The sequence below is a fragment of the Pyricularia pennisetigena genome, assembly GCF_004337985.1.
Source record: "Pyricularia pennisetigena strain Br36 chromosome 4 map unlocalized Pyricularia_pennisetigena_Br36_Scf_6, whole genome shotgun sequence".
Taxonomy (NCBI): Eukaryota; Fungi; Ascomycota; class Sordariomycetes; order Magnaporthales; family Pyriculariaceae; genus Pyricularia; species Pyricularia pennisetigena.
This window is the reverse complement of record NW_021940918.1, coordinates 423,689-443,238: the sequence shown is the minus strand read 5'-3', so window position 1 is coordinate 443,238 and position 19,550 is coordinate 423,689. Positions and strand designations below refer to the sequence as shown.

Below are 19,550 nucleotides of genomic sequence, written 5' to 3'. Positions count from 1 at the left end.
ATAACTCGACATGGGCCGAAAGACCCGCAATGGCCGTAAACGCTGCACGCTAACAGACCAAAGCCGATGCAGGCACCTGTCATCCGTCTGAACGGTGGGGCAACACTGGATGTGGAAAGAGCTCCCAAGCTTTTTAAATGTTCCCCTCAACCACCTTTTGGTGTCGGTTCATCCCACACCAACCGCATCTCCTTCACCGTTCCTTGTCTCCGTCCTTGAATTTGTGTTTGCAGGTCCTATTTAACAACCATCTACCCACTCGTCCCCCTTGGTTTGGGTTCAGCCAACTGCAGACACCCTTTGCATTAGAATCAAAGGCCTCGCTCTCCCCATCCATCCTAACCACCTCAAAACATCATGTCGAACGGTCTGCCCCCGGTCTATATTGCGGCTGTTGCCAGGACACCCGTGGGATCGTTCCTTGGGTGAGTAAATCCTTTCCTCGCCTTATAAACAAAAAACCCCCCCAGGAACCCCCTTGTTGACATAAAGCCTGTCACCACCGCAGCTCTTTGTCCAGCTTGAGCGCTACCCAACTTGGGTCCCACGCCATTAAGGGTGAGTCGACTTCTTTACATACTGCAAAGCCTTGACGTGGATATCGACATACTGACCAAAGCATAGCCGCCGTCTCGCGTGTGCCGGAGATCAAGCCTGAGGATGTCGAGGAGGTCTTCTTTGGAAATGTGCTTTCGGCCAAGTGAGTGAACTACAAGCTTCTTATCCGAGCTCAGATGAGCAGTAGCCGTGATGGACCCGACATGGATAAACTAACACATATCTTCTCCCCTCTCCTACAGCGTCGGCCAAGCACCAGCACGTCAGTGTGCCATCGGCGCTGGCCTCTCAAACTCAGTCTCCTGCACCACCGTCAACAAGGTCTGCGCCTCGGGTATGAAAGCCATCATCCTGGGTGCCCAGACCATCATGACGGGCAACGCCTCTATCGTTGTCGCCGGCGGTACTGAGTCTATGTCCAACACCCCTCACTACCTGGCAACCTCGCGCTCAGGCGCCAAGTACGGCGACCAGACCCTGATCGACGGCATACAAAAGGACGGTCTGCGCGACGCTTACGGCAAGAAGGAGCTCATGGGCGTTGCCGCCGAGCTGTGCAGCGTCGACCACGAGCTCTCGCGTGAGGCGCAGGATGAGTACGCCATCAAGTGCTACCAGAAGGCCCAGGCTGCTACCGAGGCCGGCGTTTTCAAGGCCGAGATTGCCCCTATCGAGGTTAGCGGCGGTCGTGGTAAGCCCAACGTCACGGTTGACCGCGACGAGGAGGTCAAGAACCTGAACATCGACAAGCTTAAGTCGGCCCGCCCGGCCTTCCAGACCACCGGCGGCACCGTCACGGCCCCCAACGCCTCCCCCATCAATGACGGTGCTGCCGCTGTTGTCCTGGTCTCCGAGGCCAAGCTCAAGGAGCTCGGTATCAAGCCTCTGGCCAAGATTCTTGGTTGGGGTGATGCTGCCCGCGAGCCCGAGCGTTTCACCACCGCCCCGGCCCTGGCCATCCCCAAGGCTATCAAACACGCCGGCATTGAGCAGAAGGACGTCGAATTTTACGAGATCAATGAGGCATTCTCGGTTGTGGCACTCGCCAACATGAAGCTCCTGAACCTTGACCCCGAGACCGTCAACGTCTTTGGTGGCTCCGTCGCCATCGGCCACCCCTTAGGCTGCTCTGGTGCCCGCATTGTTGCCACCCTCACCACGGTCCTCAAGGAGAAGAAGGGCAAGATTGGATGCGCTGGTATTTGCAACGGTGGCGGTGGTGCGTCGGCCATTGTGATCGAAAACCTGCAGTAGGAACGGTGGCAGAGGTCCAATCTCTAATTAATACCCATAACAACAAATATTGAAGCCAAACTGTTCATAAGGCTGCTTCGAACTGCAAAAAAGATCACTTTGTATATTCCTTATTTTGCTTCGCGGAATGATAGATAGTACCAGGAGATTTTTTTGTTAGCAGGCTATGAGCGAGACGAGGACCTCAGAAGAGAATAAGAAAAAAAAAATTGAAAATTACTTCACGATAGATACCTCATGAGCTGCTACCTGTGCGTCAAAAATTACTAGTGCCTCATCGCATCGCAATGTGAATGGTGTATTAGGAAATATCAACCGCGTCAATCTATGCGTATGTATGTTGTGATTTCGGGTCGAATATCAACAAACCCTCTTTGACTAACTGCAATTCATTTTCTTGTCCGGGACACGTTGATCAACGCCAGGCGGGCAGGGAATGTTGAAAAAAAAAAAAAAAAAAAAAAACACACACACACACAAAAAGAAATAGAGATGTGAGAAAACCACAGAAAAAAAGACAAGAATAAGATGAAATGAATAACGTGTGAAGAAGGGGAGAAAAGAAAGAAGGAAGAGGGGAAAACAAAGTACCCAGCGCTTGAAGGCACTACCGGACTCGCTTCAGCGAATTTCACCAAGCGCCGGCAAAGTAACATGGAAAGTTAAAAAAAAAAAAAAAAGTAATTCAAAACGCAAGCGAGACCCCAGACCCGATATGCAACCGATAAACAAAACGGAAAAAAGGAGAACGAATACTCCTTTAAAAAAAAAAAAAAAAAACCCTCCGCTGACCCAACCGACGATGGTGGACTGAGCAAGGCAGAGAAGATGAACAAAGCACAAAACAAGTACAAATGGCTACACTTGCAAACGCAGACCGACGCAGCTCGTCACTGCAAAGGCCTATGTAGAAGATCCACCAGCACCGCCCGTCGATGAGGTGCCTGGTGCAATGCCGTCCTTAGCCCACCGCTGGAAATCCTCATTCATTCCTTGAACCTCAACCTGGCTCAGGTCCTTCATCCAGGCGTTGTTCATGATCAGCTTCTCGCGGAATAGTTGAGCGCGCCGGTCCCGATCAAAGGCACGCCTCTCCTCCGAGAGTGACGTCATGTTGTAGATCATGTACTCGGACGTCTCCTTCTCATATACTATCTTGGACGAGTTGACGCAGATCCGCAGGCCGAGACCTTCGTTATAAGAAAGCGGCTTAGGAACAGCGCCGTCATCCGAGTCCGAGTCCGAGGATGGTAGGTTGCGTGCTAAAACCGTCTTTTGGAGACGTAGCTTAGGCACCCCCTCAGTCGGGTCGACTCGCATGTAGGAAGCGATGTAGTACCTCCAGCGATCCGTCGGCTCCATTTCTTCCGCGTGGAAGGTCGTGTCATCCTTTGGTAACCAGCGTACCGTTGCCTCATTGCTGCTTGGAGCCTGTTGTACAACGTTTTCCTTTGTTAGCATGCCCTTCAACAGTCGCCGAGGCACAAGAGATACGGATACGTATCCTTCACTTACCCAGGTAATCATAAACATCTCCCCGTCCTTGATGCACTTTTCCGCAAATTTGCGGGCACTGATCTCAACCTGATAACTCGTCTCCTCCTGACTCTTGGCGGTCAGGAATTGCTGAACAAGGTCCGGTGTCTTCTCCTTGTTGTCAGAGTTGTTGCAAACGAGAGCTTGCCGGCACAGGGTTTTGAGCAAGTCCTGGATGGTGTACAATGTCCAACCACACTGCAGATAGTAATGGCGTAGGACGTCTTGATACCTGCTCTCATCTATTTCACCCGTGATGAAATCTTCGATAAGCTCAACTGTCCTCGGCCAGAATGTCTCGGGATCACCATCAAAGTAGTTCATCTCATCGTGGACCAGTCCCAACTGCTTGGCAGGCTTGTCTGCCTTCTCTCGCCTGATCTCCTCTAGCACGCTCTCCTTGCTTTCCTTGACGGTCTTCAAGCGCTTGTACAATGTCTGGAAGACGCTGAAGAAGACAAATATCGTCTGGTTGCAGAAGAAATTGTACCACGGCCGTGGGAAGAGCCCGTCGGCCTTCAGCTCGCCGTCGCCGTCGCTCAGAGGATTGTGACCAGACAATACGGTTGCCTTTGGAGGATTCTGCAGCCACCGCTCGTTGTTGCCGTTCTCTGCGGTAGCAGAACCATCATCGGGCGCATCGGCCATCTCCTCCTCATTGGCAGAGCCCTGATCGGGCGTGGTTTCCTTGCTGGCTGATGTGTTGCTTTCTTCGGGCTGACTTCTAGTCTTGCTGCCGTTGCGACCTGGGTCCAAGAGTCCACGAAGGAGGTCTGATTTCTTGCCATTCCGGCGGCTTCGGCCGTTGGTCAATTCAGCAGGTGTATTATCATCGGCTTCCTCCTCGCCAGCATCGCGGTCAATATCGCCAAGGTGCTGACGGACCTGCTCGGGAAGTATTCCAAAGAACTGTGGCACAGAGTTCTCAAAGAACTCTAGAATCCTTTCCTTCTCAGAAGACCCGTGCTGCCCGCTGTTCATTGCATACAGGACCATGAACCTGAGTAAATCCAGGAGAACTCCCTGGTCCGTAAACGACCAAAGGTGCTGGAACCTTGGCGCTTTGCCCTTGTTGACCCGTTGCCGCTTTTGCTCCTCGTGCTTGGTCTTGATCAAATCAACCAGGTGTTTGGCAGACAGGGTCCGCTTATCGTTACCCTTGACCTGGATTCCCTGGTGATCCAGACTCTTCAGGTGCATCGCTTTTGTTTGACTCTGCCATACCTTTTCCCATTCACGCTATTGTTGTTCAAGATCCCAGTCAGCATTCTTGTTCAATATCCAGGTCTTCATGCCCAGACATGACAACCGGGTTCTTGTACATACCTGACTAAACCGCCATTCCTCGTCCTTCTGCTTGAGGCGAGCCATTACTATGGGTACCACCGTGAAGGGATGCTGAAACATGTCGTTGACTACTTCAGCCCCCTTGTCTGCCCCGTACACCTTCTTCAGCACCCGTTTGTAGATCGAAGTGCTCTGGCCTCCCAGCCCACTGGGCATCCTAAAGTTCTGCCTCTCGGCAGGGCTCAAGGTCAGCATCTGCTGAGCAATTGGCTCCAGCAACTGAATGCACTTCTGATTGGCTTCTATAAAGAAGTCGTAGTCGTGACGCTCTTCCTCGATCCGGTGAAGACCTTCTTCGAAGGCGTTCTTGCGATGGGCCACGAATCCACTATCTTCCGAGGCCCATGTCGGGTGAGAAGCCCATTCGTCGTTCAGAACTGAATTGCATAGCTCGTCGCGCCCGCTACATGGCTTTAGTCGCTCTCGCTTCGGGAGCAGCCGGTAACTTGGGCCGTATCCGCGGCAGTTGCTGAGTGACACACGGCCCGTTGGAGGTTCTGGCTTGTTCTCAACCAACTCATCATCGCCTGTATATCGAACAAAGTTCTTAAACCACGTCATAAGCTCGACATTAGCGCCTATTATCATTTGAGCTTTTTGGACGAGCACGTTCTTATCAATCAGGCCCTGCGTGTAAAGGTTGATGAGTTTGAAGAATTCGTGCAGAGTCGTCCTGTTGCCAATGTGCTTCTTGATACGCTCGAGATAGTTAAGCGCCTTCTCCTGAGAGACGCTTGCCGATGCAGACGGGCTCATTGGTTCTGGTACGATCGGGGTCAAAGATGGCTCAATAGAAGGACCATCACCAGAAGGCTTGTGTGTGGTTTTTGTCCGTTTGTTCGCGCTGTTGATAGACGCGGGACCAACAGCCGGCGACTGTTGGGCCTGAGGCGTTGCAATGGGTGGCTTTTCTATTCGCGGTCGCTTCTTGTTGTCCTTGCTGGCACTGACCGGGACGGCAAAGTTCCCGACAGGAGGCATTTTGGGGCCTTCCCTAGCGGGATTGGTAGCTTGTGGCATCTGGTTGATGTGATTCAGAAGCCCGCCGTCCTCGGCGGGTCGTTGACCAAATGTGCGGGTCTGAGCAGCAGACTCAGGGAGAAATTGCTTGAAGTCCTCAAGTAGATCCGGGGCTGTATGGAACAAGGTGGTAACCTGAGCATACACCTCTTGGATCGGCTTCTGTTCCCGCTGGTACGTCTGCAGTATCTCAAGAAATTGCTTATAGATTTCGGGCTTGTCCTGGAATCGGTTCTGTGGTTAGGTCTGGTTAGCTCCACGATGCCCTGGGGTTGGAACAAGGAAGCCAGATTTAAGAGACAATAAACAAACGCAAAAGGGAGGTGCCGGCTGTATGCATGACCCTGCATGATGCGCATGGAAACATAGATATACACTCCCAGCCATAGCAACGAGACGTGCAGATGAAATACACACAGCCAACCTTATCGAGGTTTGACGACTTACCTTGATCTTGTTGACATAACTGATGGCATGATTGAACTCAACTGGTCCCCGCTGACCCCCTTGCTGCGAGGCACTTCCATTCAACGAAGCTGGCTGCGCACCTGGCGTCGGGGTTTGTGCATTTCTGGCCATAGGGCCAGGAAGCGCTGAGCCAGGGCCCGCCGCAAGACCCGAGCTGGGAGCTCCAGGTTGCTGTCCCGAACTCACGACACGCTGTTGATGGGCAGGGCTGTGACCATCAAATTGGCCGCCTGGAGCGCCGCCAGGGCCAAATGGACCAGGTCCCTGTTGCGCGGGTGCGCTGAACTGGGCTTCAGGACTTTCGATACTGTGCTGTACTGACTGCTGCCAGTTCCCTGGCCGGCTGTTGGGACCGAGGTACTGTGAGTTCTGACCAGGGGGCCCTGCAGATCCGTCCACGGGCGGCAGTGCGCCCCTTCCAGCCCCAATCGAGTGAACGGTAGAACCTGACGGTGTGGTGACCCTTATGCTGTTGGGGTTGTTGTCCAACCCGCACTCAATCCGGTAACCGGGTGGCAAGAACGTGTTGAAACCTTGTATGAGATTCGGGTGTCCAGCAAAAAGATCGGAAACTCGATTGATCACTCCAGGAGTATCGATACTACGGTCACGGGAAGTTAGATAATGGTAGGTTCCAAATTATTTGGTCACGCAACATACGTTTGACTCTTGAAATCTTTCATGATATCGAGGAATCGGTTATAAACATCGGGTTGTTCATGAAACTGAGCTTTGACTTGATCAAGGTAGCTGAGAGCATCCTGGAAGACGAGATTATCGAATGTCAGTTCACGCCTTTGCAGTCATTGGAGATTCGCTGTACTTTTGGTCTGTTCAATGACGACATGACATACATTCAAAATAGGCTGTGAACCCTGCTGCGAGAGCCCAGCGGCAGAGCTTGTTTGTGCTGGAGGAACGACGGCGGGTGGAGGGGCCTGCTGGCCAGGTACCCGACCATTCTCTGGCTGTAGCGGGCCGCCAAATACGGATCTAGGGCTACCTCCGGGACCCAGGGAGCCGTTGGGACCTCCCGCTTGCTGGGGGATCGGCGCGAACATCTGATGCTGCTGGCCGCCCGTGCTGTTCTGGTTCGGGGGTTGGGGTGGCATCTGTCTGGCGGGATCGCTGTGCATCGGCCCGCCGAAACCAGCTAACTGCGTCGTGGGTGCGCCCAAAGGCAGGCCGCCGGACGCGCCGTTGTGGGCACCCAGGAGGCCGCCGGGGCTGTGTATGACGCCCGCTATTCGTGATGCCACGGGCTGGTGGATTGGTATCGAGCCAGCGGTGCTGTGAAGAGGTGCTCCGGGCGGGTAGGCCTCGCGTGCCTGCTGCCGGTCTGCGTGTTCCCGCTCGCGTTCACGGTCGATGTCTCGCTCACGGTCACGATTCGCGGCTTCCTCTTGTGTAAGTGGACGGTGTCGGTGCTCGTCGAGGTCACGTTCTCGAGGATCGCGCTCGCGGTCAAAGGCACCGCCGCCGTGGGACCGTTGAGAATTCATAGGGCCTGATCGCCCAGGCGGGCTTTCCGGGACCTCGGAGAGAGTGTTTCTGAGAGCCTGGGTCAGGCTAAGTCGGTTAGCAAGACGTTCTTCTGATCAAGCACGGCAAAAGGCTGCTAAGATGCAGGCTCAAGCTTGCTTGAGGTGCGCCTGGCTCAAAAGGCTTACAGAGAACAAGAAACAGAAATTCCGACTTACCCACTCTTGAAGTGGTAGACGACACTGCGACTGGTGGTGGCAGGATCGCTCAGCTCCTGCAAAGACGTAATATTACGGCTTCAGCCACGAAATTTCTCGAGGCATAGATCAGTGCCAGTCTGTATGATGAGGTTTTCGTGTAGATAACAGATGACTAGCAGTGACTGCGGCCTCGGAGTCAGTATATCTCTGCGGTAACTTATGAGACGGGTGGTGGTGGTGATTGTGGTGGTGGGCGACGCGATGCGACGGCAAGAGCTCCTTTCCTGTTGGAGGGCGGTGGCAGAATTCTGAGTGGGTGGACACAATGACCGGGATACGAGCACAGACGGGCCCATGAGAGAGATTGATTGATTGATTGATGGGAATTCAATCTTCAACTCTGTGCTCCAGTCTCCCTTAGCACTCGGAGAGGATAAGATACAAATACAATAAAATTTCGAGTTAAACTAAATATAAGTCACTTGATATATCTTGTAGACTTGACTGAATACTTACAAGCTTGGGCAAGGAATACCATGTGGCTGATCTGCTCTCTGTTGTTTGGTCGCTTAGGTAATGTGTTTTTTTTTTTTTTTTACTCGTCTGTCCGCCGGTTACGGAAGTTGAGGTCATCATCTGCTGGGGGAGTGGCATAATCAATTGAAGAGATCTTTCACCCACTTATCAATCGCTGTTCAATCCATTTATTCTCGAACCCAACCATGACCTGTCTGGCATCCAACCCTCCGCAACGGATAGCAACTGGATGGAAAATACTGGTCGAAGCCCATGGATTAATGATTACAGTTCTGCGAGCATGTAAATACCTTATCTATCCACAGTAGGCAAGGTTAAGGTGGGTAAGCAAACTAGGTGCACGGGGCTCAGTAACAGCTCATTAGCTTGCGCCGTTGAACCTGCCTTAACTCGCATTGGCTCGCAGAGAGACCGGCGCATTGCTTGAAGTATTTTCAGCACGTCCGCGGTATCGATTCCATTTGGTCTAAATACAAAAGAAACATCTTCAACCCATTCCAGCCTCGGATTGTTCTCACTTTGGATCCTTTCCCCACCTCGAGGTCTCGTCACCGCCCTCCCAGTCCTTCTCCTCGTACCCAATTTCACGTTTGACCTTCTCGACGGTGTTTGCATCGCCCGTGTTCTTTCCAATGTTGTCGCTGGTATTACATATGCAATTATTAGCATGAGATCCTCATACAGCCCTTGGAGGCACACGTCACTTTTGGATTTTTGGAACAAAAAGTCAACAACTCACCTGAGCTTCACTGCAGGCCTGCCATCCGCAGAGCTCAGCTTCATGACAATGTTTAGCGGCGTCGACTTCTTCCCGGTCGACTTGCTAACAAAGTCGTTGGTCAAGAAGGTGCCCATGCCAAAAGTCGGCTGGAAGCCCGCAGCCTCTGACACCTGCTTGTACTGCAGGCAGCGATCGATGTTGAGCGAGTCCGAGAAGACAATGGTCTTCCTGTCCTTGATTCCCTGTTGGTCGTAGAACTCGCGCATTCGGCTGACGAACGTCGCCGGGTCTCCCGAATCCTGCCTCACCCCCGCAAACACCTGCGCGTACGTCTTTGACTCGTTGCCCGCCGCCGCCGCGTGCGCCTCCTCGAGCCATCTCACCGACCGGCTGAACGACTTGAGAAATTCGGGGGTGCCAAAGGTGTCGGTCAGCGTGATCGCCAGTACGCCAGGACCGAAGGCGCCGACCCACCGGGCCAGGGCCTCCTCCGATGCGCTGCGGTAGTCGCCCGTAATAGCGGCAATGCCCATGAACCACTCGTGCGCGACCGTACCGACGGGTGCCATGTTGAAGCGCATCGCCAGGTGCACATTGCTGGTGCCGGAGAGCTTGCCGGGGAGACCGCGCTCCTGGGCCTCCTTGCTTGCCTTTACCAGCCCGCGGAATACCAGGGCTTGGGTGTGGTAGTCCCTCCGACGCCTGGTGCCAAATTCTGACAATATGCAACCGGCCTCGAGGATGCGTTTGCCCTTTTCGTAGGCGAGCTCCTCCTGACCCTGGTAATCCCAGTCGGTATCCATGAAGCGGAAGTATGCCTCAGACGTCAGAGCGAGAATGGGGATCTCGTAAAGTATGGTATCTACCCATTTGCCCTTGATTTGGATGTCGATATCTCCCACATCTGAATCGGCCCCCTCATCCTTGCCCACTGGTGCAAAGCTCACAACGACTTGATCCCTTGGATTCAGACGGAAGCTTTGGAGGAACTCCAGATATTCAGGACCAAGGTATGGGCAGTTATCCTTCAAGAAGCGATACTCCTCATCTGAGAGTGAAATATTGCCCAGTTCTAAGGGAGGAGTCAGCAGAGTGAATGGGTGGTGGATTTCTTCTTTTTTTCATTTTGGCGGCTGAGTGGTGAAACTTACTCCTAATCTGATCCTGCAACCACTGGTAAGCCTTTCTCGACAGTCTTTTCTCCGGAGTTCGGTTCGTAAAAGAATATGTTACAGAAGTGTTGCTGTAGTATTTTAGGACTGCACACTGCATAGTGAGTTTATACAAATCCGTATCTAAGAAGGAGATAACTCCCTCCGGGAACGGAGAGTCGCTGTTGAAGTCCATTTTCTTGACAGAGGCTAGTGACTGTTCTGGTTGCACTGGGAAGAGTGCTGGTTGTTGGAATGAAAGATATGGTGAAATGCGTGGATTTTTGGAAGAGATGACTGATATGCCCCGCAACAGTTGCCGTCGAAGCTGGATTATGGGGGTTTGTCAGCGACAACTATCTTTTCTTCCCTATCTCTCTCCTTGAATCATTACAATTGACCAGGTGAACTTATTGGGACAAAATGAAGTACACTGCAGTTGGTTTTATTTTCATGTGATGCCGGACCCCCGTTTGCAATTGTAGATTTGAAACTCAGTCTTGGAGGGGTAGCATGTCTATTCGGCTCATTGCTCAGCTTAAGCTTTTACAGTGACACAGCAATAGTAGCCCAATATTTTCTCTGTTCGGATACAGCACTGGAGGAGGGAAATGTACCATCTGCCGTAATGCCAGCAAGTTTTAATTGGGTTTGTGTTTTGTTGGTGAGGAAAGTGAGGTAAAGAAATCTATGTTGTTGCATTGTCAACGCGTGGCAACTGTGACGATGTTTAGGCATCGATGATGCAGGATTTCCACCCATTGAATCATGTTTCCACCCACTTCATTGAAACAGGACGAACGCATTCCTTCACAAAGCACAAGCACGCTAGGGTACTCGGGTGAGCTTCAATGGGTTGTAAAGCATGAATCTTGCCATAATTCAGAAAGCAGAGGAATCGTGACCAATGTTGGAAAACCGAGAGGATAAGAAAGTGTACTACTGTAGAGTGCATGCCAAAATGAGGGTATGAAAGATTTGTGTGGACGAAAGACAAAGAGCAAGCGGGTCGCCACCTGACTGACGCCTGATATAAGTAGTTATTACTTTGACTTACTGGCTTTTTAATCACTAGCATAACTGGAGCACCTGGAGAATGTAATTGACCTGTGTTGTAGATATCTCTCATGGCTTAGAAATTCCATACCGGATTGTGACCGGTATTGATTGAATTGTATCCTGTGCAACTAGGTAATTCTAGGTGCAACAACTTTACGGGAGGTGGCAAGGTAACTAACGTCCTCAAGCGCGACTCCGATCTTTTTTCTAGAACTAGGCCTGGTCTAGTTCTAGGCGTCGTGGCGCGTCTCAACAAACTGGACGAAAATACCTTCATACTTGAAATGTGTGGGAACAGGTACGGTAAGTTGAATTGCCTTTACTCCCGGCAGGTAGTACGAATTCAGGTACAAAAAGGTCCCGTAGTTCTGCCGACTGAACTGTCAACCTTGCCTAAGATTTAGGTAGCTAAGGCAATTGATTCACAGCAACAACATGATCCTTGAGGAGATCGATCGCGCCGAACAAACAATGTCAGGCAAGTCAGATAAATCGGATGCAAACACACGTGACCGTTGTCTGCGCATCATCCAACTCCTCCCAGAGGCAAATTATCACATGCTTTGAATCGACGCGACAGTTATACGTGGTTGTCGGGGTCAGGTGAACCGTTTCGGGGGCCCCTTTCGTAATTAGGCCAGGTTACTACTCTGTACACCCCCTGAACAAGCTTGATTGGTCCGGTTCCGGGCGCATGACGCTAGGATTGACTTTGGTCTCAAGTCATAACTATTGAAGAGAGGGACGTGATAGATGCAGTGGTGTCGACTTAGTAAAGTACGGTGAAAAAAATTGTTTACGACTTTCATATGGGGAGGGGCAAATCTTTTTTTTTTTTTTTTTTTTTTTTTTTTTTTTTGGTCAGGGAGGCGATATGGCTGAATACCAGGACTGCAATTGCTTGAGATCTTGTTAACCACATCGGCGCAAATGCCGGGGGTTTCCCGGCGCGAACTGCGCGACACGCAATTGACGCTGGACCCATTCCATTGTTCGCACGGTCAGTGCCGACACACACTCACGGTTGGGACGGCGGGGAAGGCAGACTCCCTTCCTTTTGCCTTTGCTGACGGCAAGCCCTGAGACATGGGTCGAATTGAAGCCTCGGGAATTCTTCATTAGGTAGGTGTAATTGGTTGTTACGTTAGTTAGAGACTGTGGTCTGTTTTTTCTGTGAGGGGCGACATTATCACCCCAACCCAATATTGACTGCATCTACAATTTTGCAAACAATAGCCGAGCACACAGGTCAGGTGCACATCGTTCCCTTCTTCACTACGCTTGCTTGCATGTGTCAATTCCGAGCCAAGGTGGCCCTGAAAGAACGCCGTCGCAGTCCGTTGCCCTGGAGGTGCATATGCCCGACAAAGGCGTGGGGACCCCAGAACCCAGTCTCCAGCCCACTTGTTCTCCGTGCCTCGGCTTAGATGTAGCCGTCCGGGGGCCAATCATCATTCCAGGATTTCCACTTGGCTTTTCGAGCGTTGCCGGCTCGCCTCGTTCGATCTTTAAAACCATCTGTCTGTCTTGCTTCGGCCATCCTTTCTGTCCTTGAGTCGTCCATTCATCTTTACAGCTTTCTTTTTTTTATTTTTTTCTCCTTCCTTGAATACCTCTACCAATTGCTTCTTATACCCCCACCTCGTAGTAGAGAGAGAGACAAGCAACAGTTTAAAGATGCCTTCAAGAGTTATTGTTGTCGGCGGTGGTTGTAAGTAACCCGCTCTTAACAATCCTCGCGAAAAGAGAGCTTCTTCTGGGGCTCCCGAGTCACGAGAAGCTCATACGAACCAAAGCTGACCACTATCCTTTGCAAAAATTAGTGTCCGGCCTCAGCGCTGCGCACACCATCTACCTTGCCGGAGGCAATGTTGTTGTTCTTGACAAGCAAGGTAAGGGCGAATTTCCCAACCTGACGGGCAGCGTAGTCGGCAGTTTGGCACAATCCAGAGCGGCCCTGTTGCTAACCTCGGTCAATTCGGTTATAGGATTCTTCGGTGGAAACTCAACAAAGGCCACATCTGGTATCAACGGTGCCCTCACGAGGACACAGGTTGAGCACGGCATTCAGGACAGCGTCAAGCAGTTTTACGACGACACACTAAAGTCGGCTCGCGACAAGGCTCGCCCTGACCTGATCAAGGTCCTTACATACAAGTCGGCCGCTGCCGTCGAGTGGCTGCAGGATGTGTTCAACCTGGACCTAACTTTGGTTTCGCGACTTGGGTAAGATTGAACCTTTATTTCATTCCTGAAAACTTTGCGCATCGCCTCCGATAGCCGAGACTGACTGTGAGTCAACCGACAGTGGTCACTCCCAGCCCCGTACGCACCGTGGTCACGATGCCAAATTCCCTGGTATGGCCATCACATACGCCTTGATGCAAAGGCTCGAGGAGCTCGCCGAGACCGAGCCGCACAGAGTTGAGATTGTCAAGAAGGCGCGGGTCACCAGCTTGAACAAGGAGGGCAACAAGGTCACAGGTGTTACATATGAGCACGATGGCCAGAAGCACACCATGGATGGCCCCGTGGTCCTTGCCACCGGTGGCTACGCCGCTGACTTCTCAGAGACCTCGCTCCTGAAGAAGCACAGGCCAGACACATATGGCCTGGCTACCACCAACGGCTCGCACGCCACTGGTGACGGCCAGAAGATGGTCATGGCCATTGGCGGTAACGGTATCGACATGGACAAGGTCCAGGTCCACCCCACGGGTTTGGTTGACCCTAAAGACCCCGGCTCCAAGTGGAAGTTCTTGGCTGCCGAGGCTCTGCGTGGTGAGGGCGGTTTGCTCCTCAATGCTGACGGTGACCGGTTCTGCGACGAGCTTGGCCACCGTGATTACGTGTCGGGCATGATGTGGAAGGAGAAGGACAAGGGCAAGTTCCCTATCCGTCTGATCTTGAACTCCAAGGCTTCCAACACCCTGGATTTCCACACTCGCCACTACTCTGGCCGCGGTCTGATGAAGAAGATGACCGGCCAGCAGCTGGCCAAGGAGATTGGATGCACGCCTGAGCACCTGCAGAAGACCTTCACCACCTACAACGCCATTGCAGAGGGCAAGCAGAAGGACCCGTGGGGCAAGAAGTTCTTCCACAACCTGCCCCTTGACATCAATGATGACTTCCACGTCTCGCTGATGGAGCCCGTCCTGCACTTCACCATGGGCGGTGTTGAGATCAACGACAAGTCCGAGGTTCTCGGCCAGGACAAGAAGCCCATTGAGGGCCTGTACGCCTGCGGTGAGCTGGCTGGAGGTGTCCACGGCGCCAACCGTCTCGGTGGCTCCTCGCTGTTGGGCTGTGTCGTCTACGGTCGCGTTGCCGGTGACACCGCCAGCAACTACCTGTTCCGTCAGGCTCTCAGCGGAGGCGCAGGCGCTGCCCAGCGTCTCGGCCAGATTTCGCTGCACATTGACCCGTCGCAGCCCGGCAAGGTCTCGGTCGAGTGGGGCAGCGGAGCTGGAACTGCTTCAGCATCCACTCAGTCCGGTGCCGGCAACGTCGCTGCCACCCAGGCCGAGTCGGCAAAGCCCAACAACCCCAAGGAGTTCAAGATCCCTGAGAACGAGTTTACCATGGAGGAGGTTGCCAAGCATAACAAGAAGGACGACCTGTGGGTTGTCGTCAAAGGTGTTGTTATGGACCTGAGCGACTGGCTCGAGGAGCACCCCGGTGGCCCCCAGGCCATCATGAACTTTATGGGCCGCGACGCAACAGAGGAGTTTGAGATGTTGCACGACGACGAGGTTATTCCCAAGTATGCACCATCGCAGGTTATTGGAAGGGTCAAGGGTGTCAAGCCGACATTGGAGATTTAAGTTTTTAAACTCATTTCCTCTCCTTTTCTCTGTTTTCTTACGATGATGTGTATTGATAAAAGGCCTTCAAGTGCATTTGACGTTGACTAGAAAAGTGTACCCGGTCTGAGCCGATGATTTGGATAGCTACTTAAACAATCTTGATATCACTATGTTCTAACTTTTGGTTTTCAAACACATTTTTACAAAAGGAATTCCACTTGGAAGTAGTGGCTGATGCCCACGGCATAGGTAGAAAGTAGGCTGTAGGCACCAAGATCGGACACATGTTCTCCGTTCTATAAGCGCTTCCGAAGGAGTTACCATTATGAATGCAACCAACCTAGTTCGATTGTTGATCCTTGGATTAGTTTTATTAATCTTTCCGCCACTGAATCCACCTTTGTGTCTTGCTGCCTACCTAGGTAATATTCTGGAGAGAGATCCAGCCAGGAGATGAATTGTGATCGAATGGGCACTTCCTCGAGGTCATATTTTGCAAGTTCAGGAAAATATTATTACACAGGTTTTGAACGGGCCATATATAAATTTACCCGCTCAAGATTGAAAAAAAAAGGAAAAAAAAGAAGGAAAAAAAAAAGAAAGAGAAGAGCATACTCCGTACGCCATAAACGATAGACAAACTACGAAGGAAAAGCGCAAATGAGATGGGCCTTGCAGCTGAAAACCTACCTGCAATGCACAAGAAGTGAACACAGAGCCGACGGTTACCCTTTTGTTTTTAGCTTGGGCGGATGCAGGAAAATTGGCAGATTGGCGCCAACAAGTAAGCAATTTTAGCTGACACGTACTCTGGTGGCCACGGACATTGATGACAAGATGACGGAAAGGGAGCCACCAAATACAGCAGCCCAGCCCATAGGATCTAGACAAGTAGGGTTCTTTTGGGTCTAATTCTAGAGTCGAGAGTAGTTGAGAATGCGAGGACGTTTTGAGAGACCCAGCAGGAGAAAAGCAGGTATGGATGTCAATTGCAGACTAATCAGCCAAACCAACGTACAAAACACCTAAGTACGCACCTGGCTGCCTATGTAGGTGGCACAAAAATACCACGACGGGAACTCAAAACTGTCCGGCGCTCACAAAGAGGGATTTTACCCCTACACTTGGTTCGGAAACGTATTGTTCCAGGAAATGGCGCTTTCAGCTGCCCCAAATAGCCCGTCCAAGACCGGTATTCGTGCCACCAACAGATACAGTTTTAGCACCAGCCGCCTCGTACAAATGGCTTGAGGGCCAATGGGACAAGCAAAAATGATGTGGTCCAAAGGAGTCAAGCTCACCATCACTCTGCAGCTCGGTCTCGCCGGTGAACCGTGAACCCGAAGAGAAGGGAGGAGAAGAGCGCAGCGCCAAGACGCTAATGGACGTCCCCACTGGGATGATATAATTGGTGGCTCAAGCTTAATCATCGCGGGGCCGCCTGCTCATTGGTCACTACAAGTCCTTCCCATGCCTACCCATGTCTTTTGGCGTCGGGGTATGGACCCATAACTTTTCACAGCAGAGAAAGGAGCAGCCAGCCGCTTTTGGTAGTATTGGAATCGAACTTGTTTCCCCATTCCGCACGTTCGTTTTTGAAGGGTCGGTCTCGCTGCTGCATCCATCCCACACTGATCTCCACCACTCCGTCTCTGCCCCTGTCCGTTCTCCGTCCCGTCCATTTACCCACACCCACCAGCTGAACCGGACGACTGATGAAGAGACGAGACGACGACGGCAGCGACAGAGACAAAGGATTGCGACCAGACGCCTTTTGTTGGGCAGGGGAATTGGCGAACTAACCACACTGCGAGTCCCCGAAACTGCGGGAGGTTTACAGCCAGGCATAGTGAAGAGCCGGCAAGCCTCCCCAACCTTGGCAGGCTCGTACACGCACGCTTTCGCTCGCGCTGCCAAATGAGCCGACCACGCCGCCGTCGCGCGCCGCCCTTCTTCGATACGACGATCATCAAGACGCACTGACGCCGAACTCGCTGCTACTTTTTCCCGACGACTACGACCCAACGACTACGTAAGAGCAATTACTGGGGGGCGGGCTCTGCATGAGTGCTGGCTACTGTGACTTTCAAAAAATCGAGAGCAATAACCCGAACGCTTCCCCTCCCGAAAACAATACAATCGACGACTACGACCTCCTCGCCACAGAGCCTCGCCGGCTCCACGTATGAGGGGGCCGTCCCTCCCCCTCGCCTGCCATCATGATGCTTTGGCGAAAACCGCCGAACGTCGCCGGCACCTCTGCAAATGCACTGTTTGCATTGTTGCTGGTGGCGAGCGGCGGCTGTCTTTTTGGACATGATACTGGGTGCGTCTTTTTTTTTTTTTTTTTTTTTTTTTTTTTCCTCTGGACCACTGGATTTCATGAGTTGGTGAGGCAGCAATTGGCTGACAAGAAATCATTCTTTTTGGTCACTTTGCAGTGTGATCAATGGCGTGTTGGCCATGCCAAGCTTCAAGGATCAGTTTAATCCATCGACCAGTCAATCCTCACTGATCGTGGCGATATTGAGCGCCGGGACTTTTGTCGGCAGCTTGGTATCAGCACCACTGGCCGATTTCATAGGCCGTCGAAAGGCTTTGCACATTGCCATAGGAGTCTTTTGCCTTGGTGTTGTATTCCAGGTCTGCTCCGCCGATATACCAATGCTCCTGGGCGGAAGGTAAGCTTGATTGTCTAAGCAGCAGCCGTTTTTCTTAACCTAATGATGCACCCCTCTGCATCCTGCAAGGCGTGCAGCAGCATGACCTTTTGTTGAGGGGGGGTACGTCTCAATAGAGTTTCTCGCGCTGACTGTTGAAATAGGTTCGTGGCCGGGATTGGCGTGGGATTGATATCGGTTCTTGTTCCACTCTATCAATCAGAAATGGCACCAAAGTGGATTCGAGGCACGATGGTGTGTGCATACCAGCTTTTCATAACGTTGGGGCTCCTCGCAGCCTCGGTCATCAACATCATTACCAGCGACATCCCAGGCCCAGCTGCGTACCGCATACCTCTCGGCCTTCAACTTGTGTGGGCCTGCGTTCTTATGATGGGCCTTCTCATTTTACCAGAAACTCCTCGCTACCTCATCAAGCGAGGCTTAGATACCGAGGCGGCACTTTCGCTCAGCCGACTACGTCGCCTCGATATTACTCATCCAGCTGTGATCGAAGAATTGGCCGAAATTAAGGCCAACCACGAATATGAGCTCGCATTGGGCCCTGACACATATAAAGATGTGTTCTTCGGCTCTCCCCATCTGGGTCGTAGGACCCTGACGGCGTGCGGTCTGCAGATGCTGCAACAGCTCAGTGGAGTTAACTTCATTATGTACTACGGCACGTGGTTCTTCAAGGGGGCAATGGTCGACAACCCTTACCTCATCTCTTGCATCATGAATATTGTCAACTTTATTTCAACGCTTCCTGGCCTGGTTGTCGTCGAATCATGGGGACGCCGGCGACTGCTGATTGTCGGGGCGATTGGCATGTCAATCTGTCAACTATCGGTCGCTTCCTTCACAGCGGCTACCAAGCACATAGCGGGTTCAAACGGATCCAGCACACTGCAGAACCAGGTCTTGGTCACATTTGTCGCCATATACATATTTTTCTTTGCGGCCTCGTGGGGACCTGTCGTGTGGGTCGTCACGGCCGAGATATTCCCGCTCAAGGTGCGCGCCAAGTCAATGTCGGTGTCGACAGCGTCAAACTGGCTGCTCAACTTTGGCATCGCCTACAGTACCCCTTATATGGTGGACACTGGCTATGCGAGCCTGGGCCCGCTCATCTTCTTTGTTTGGGGCGCCTTCTGCATAGTCGGCATCTTCTTTGTTTACTTTATGGTCTACGAGACGAGCAAGATCAGTTTGGAGCAGATCGATGAAATGTATGAACGTGTCACGGTGGCTTGGAAGAGCCGTGAGTTCGAGCCGAGCTGGAGTTTCCAACAAATGCGGGACCTTGGCTACTCTGACAGCGGGATACCGTCGGAGGAGAGCAATGAGTTGCAACAAACGACGACGACGGAATCCGAGACCACCTCGAATGGGATGGCGCCGTCGAATGGGAATAGCAAATCGATACCAACAATGGGTAATGTCGATTTCAGTTATTGAGTTTTTGTTTTCTTGGGTTTGGCTTTCTGTCTTTTCAGCAATTTTTTGTTCAATTGGTTGTTTATAGTCTCAGCCGGTGCTTGGGTAGCCGACCATTTGGGTTATCCTGGCATTATCAGATGCTTGCCTCTGCCACATCACATGCCCCACTCGTTCAGACGATGGACACACGGCCTTTACCTGGCTTTCCTTGTATATTCTCATCTCTTCTTTCTTAGTCTTTCCTGTCTGTGATAATCCAAGGCGGGGGTTGTGTGTGCGGGGAATACCAGCGTCGGAGTTATGTC

At 52.0% G+C, this 19,550-nt stretch overlaps 4 protein-coding genes across 4 annotated transcripts; 3 read left to right on the top strand and 1 right to left on the bottom strand.

The window, feature by feature from the left end:
* Positions 1 to 357: 357 nt before the first annotated feature.
* On the top strand, positions 358 to 1,812 carry PpBr36_05707 (uncharacterized protein; the record flags this gene model as incomplete). The annotated part of the gene is made up of 4 exons (XM_029892860.1): positions 358 to 425; positions 509 to 558; positions 625 to 700; positions 801 to 1,812. 4 exons carry the CDS (start codon positions 358 to 360, stop codon positions 1,810 to 1,812), a joined length of 1,206 nt encoding a protein of 401 aa, XP_029746119.1.
* Positions 1,813 to 2,715: 903 nt separating this feature from the next.
* Positions 2,716 to 10,470, bottom strand: PpBr36_05706 (uncharacterized protein; the record flags this gene model as incomplete). Its single annotated transcript, XM_029892859.1, has 10 exons — positions 2,716 to 3,243; positions 3,328 to 4,587; positions 4,675 to 5,949; positions 6,163 to 6,784; positions 6,844 to 6,944; positions 7,038 to 7,752; positions 7,884 to 7,961; positions 8,921 to 9,043; positions 9,142 to 10,195; positions 10,275 to 10,470. 10 exons carry the CDS (start codon positions 10,468 to 10,470, stop codon positions 2,716 to 2,718), a joined length of 5,952 nt encoding a protein of 1,983 aa, XP_029746118.1.
* A 2,540-nt stretch (positions 10,471 to 13,010) lies between these two features.
* Positions 13,011 to 15,160, top strand: PpBr36_05705 (uncharacterized protein; the record flags this gene model as incomplete). The annotated part of the gene is made up of 3 exons (XM_029892858.1): positions 13,011 to 13,044; positions 13,157 to 13,559; positions 13,642 to 15,160. The coding sequence occupies 3 exons, from the start codon at positions 13,011 to 13,013 to the stop codon at positions 15,158 to 15,160; spliced, it is 1,956 nt and encodes a 651-aa protein (XP_029746230.1).
* Positions 15,161 to 17,361: 2,201 nt separating this feature from the next.
* PpBr36_05704 (uncharacterized protein) lies at positions 17,362 to 19,263 on the top strand (the record flags this gene model as incomplete). Its single annotated transcript, XM_029892857.1, has 3 exons — positions 17,362 to 17,468; positions 17,584 to 17,823; positions 17,967 to 19,263. 3 exons carry the CDS (start codon positions 17,362 to 17,364, stop codon positions 19,261 to 19,263), a joined length of 1,644 nt encoding a protein of 547 aa, XP_029746229.1.
* Positions 19,264 to 19,550: the final 287 nt, after the last annotated feature.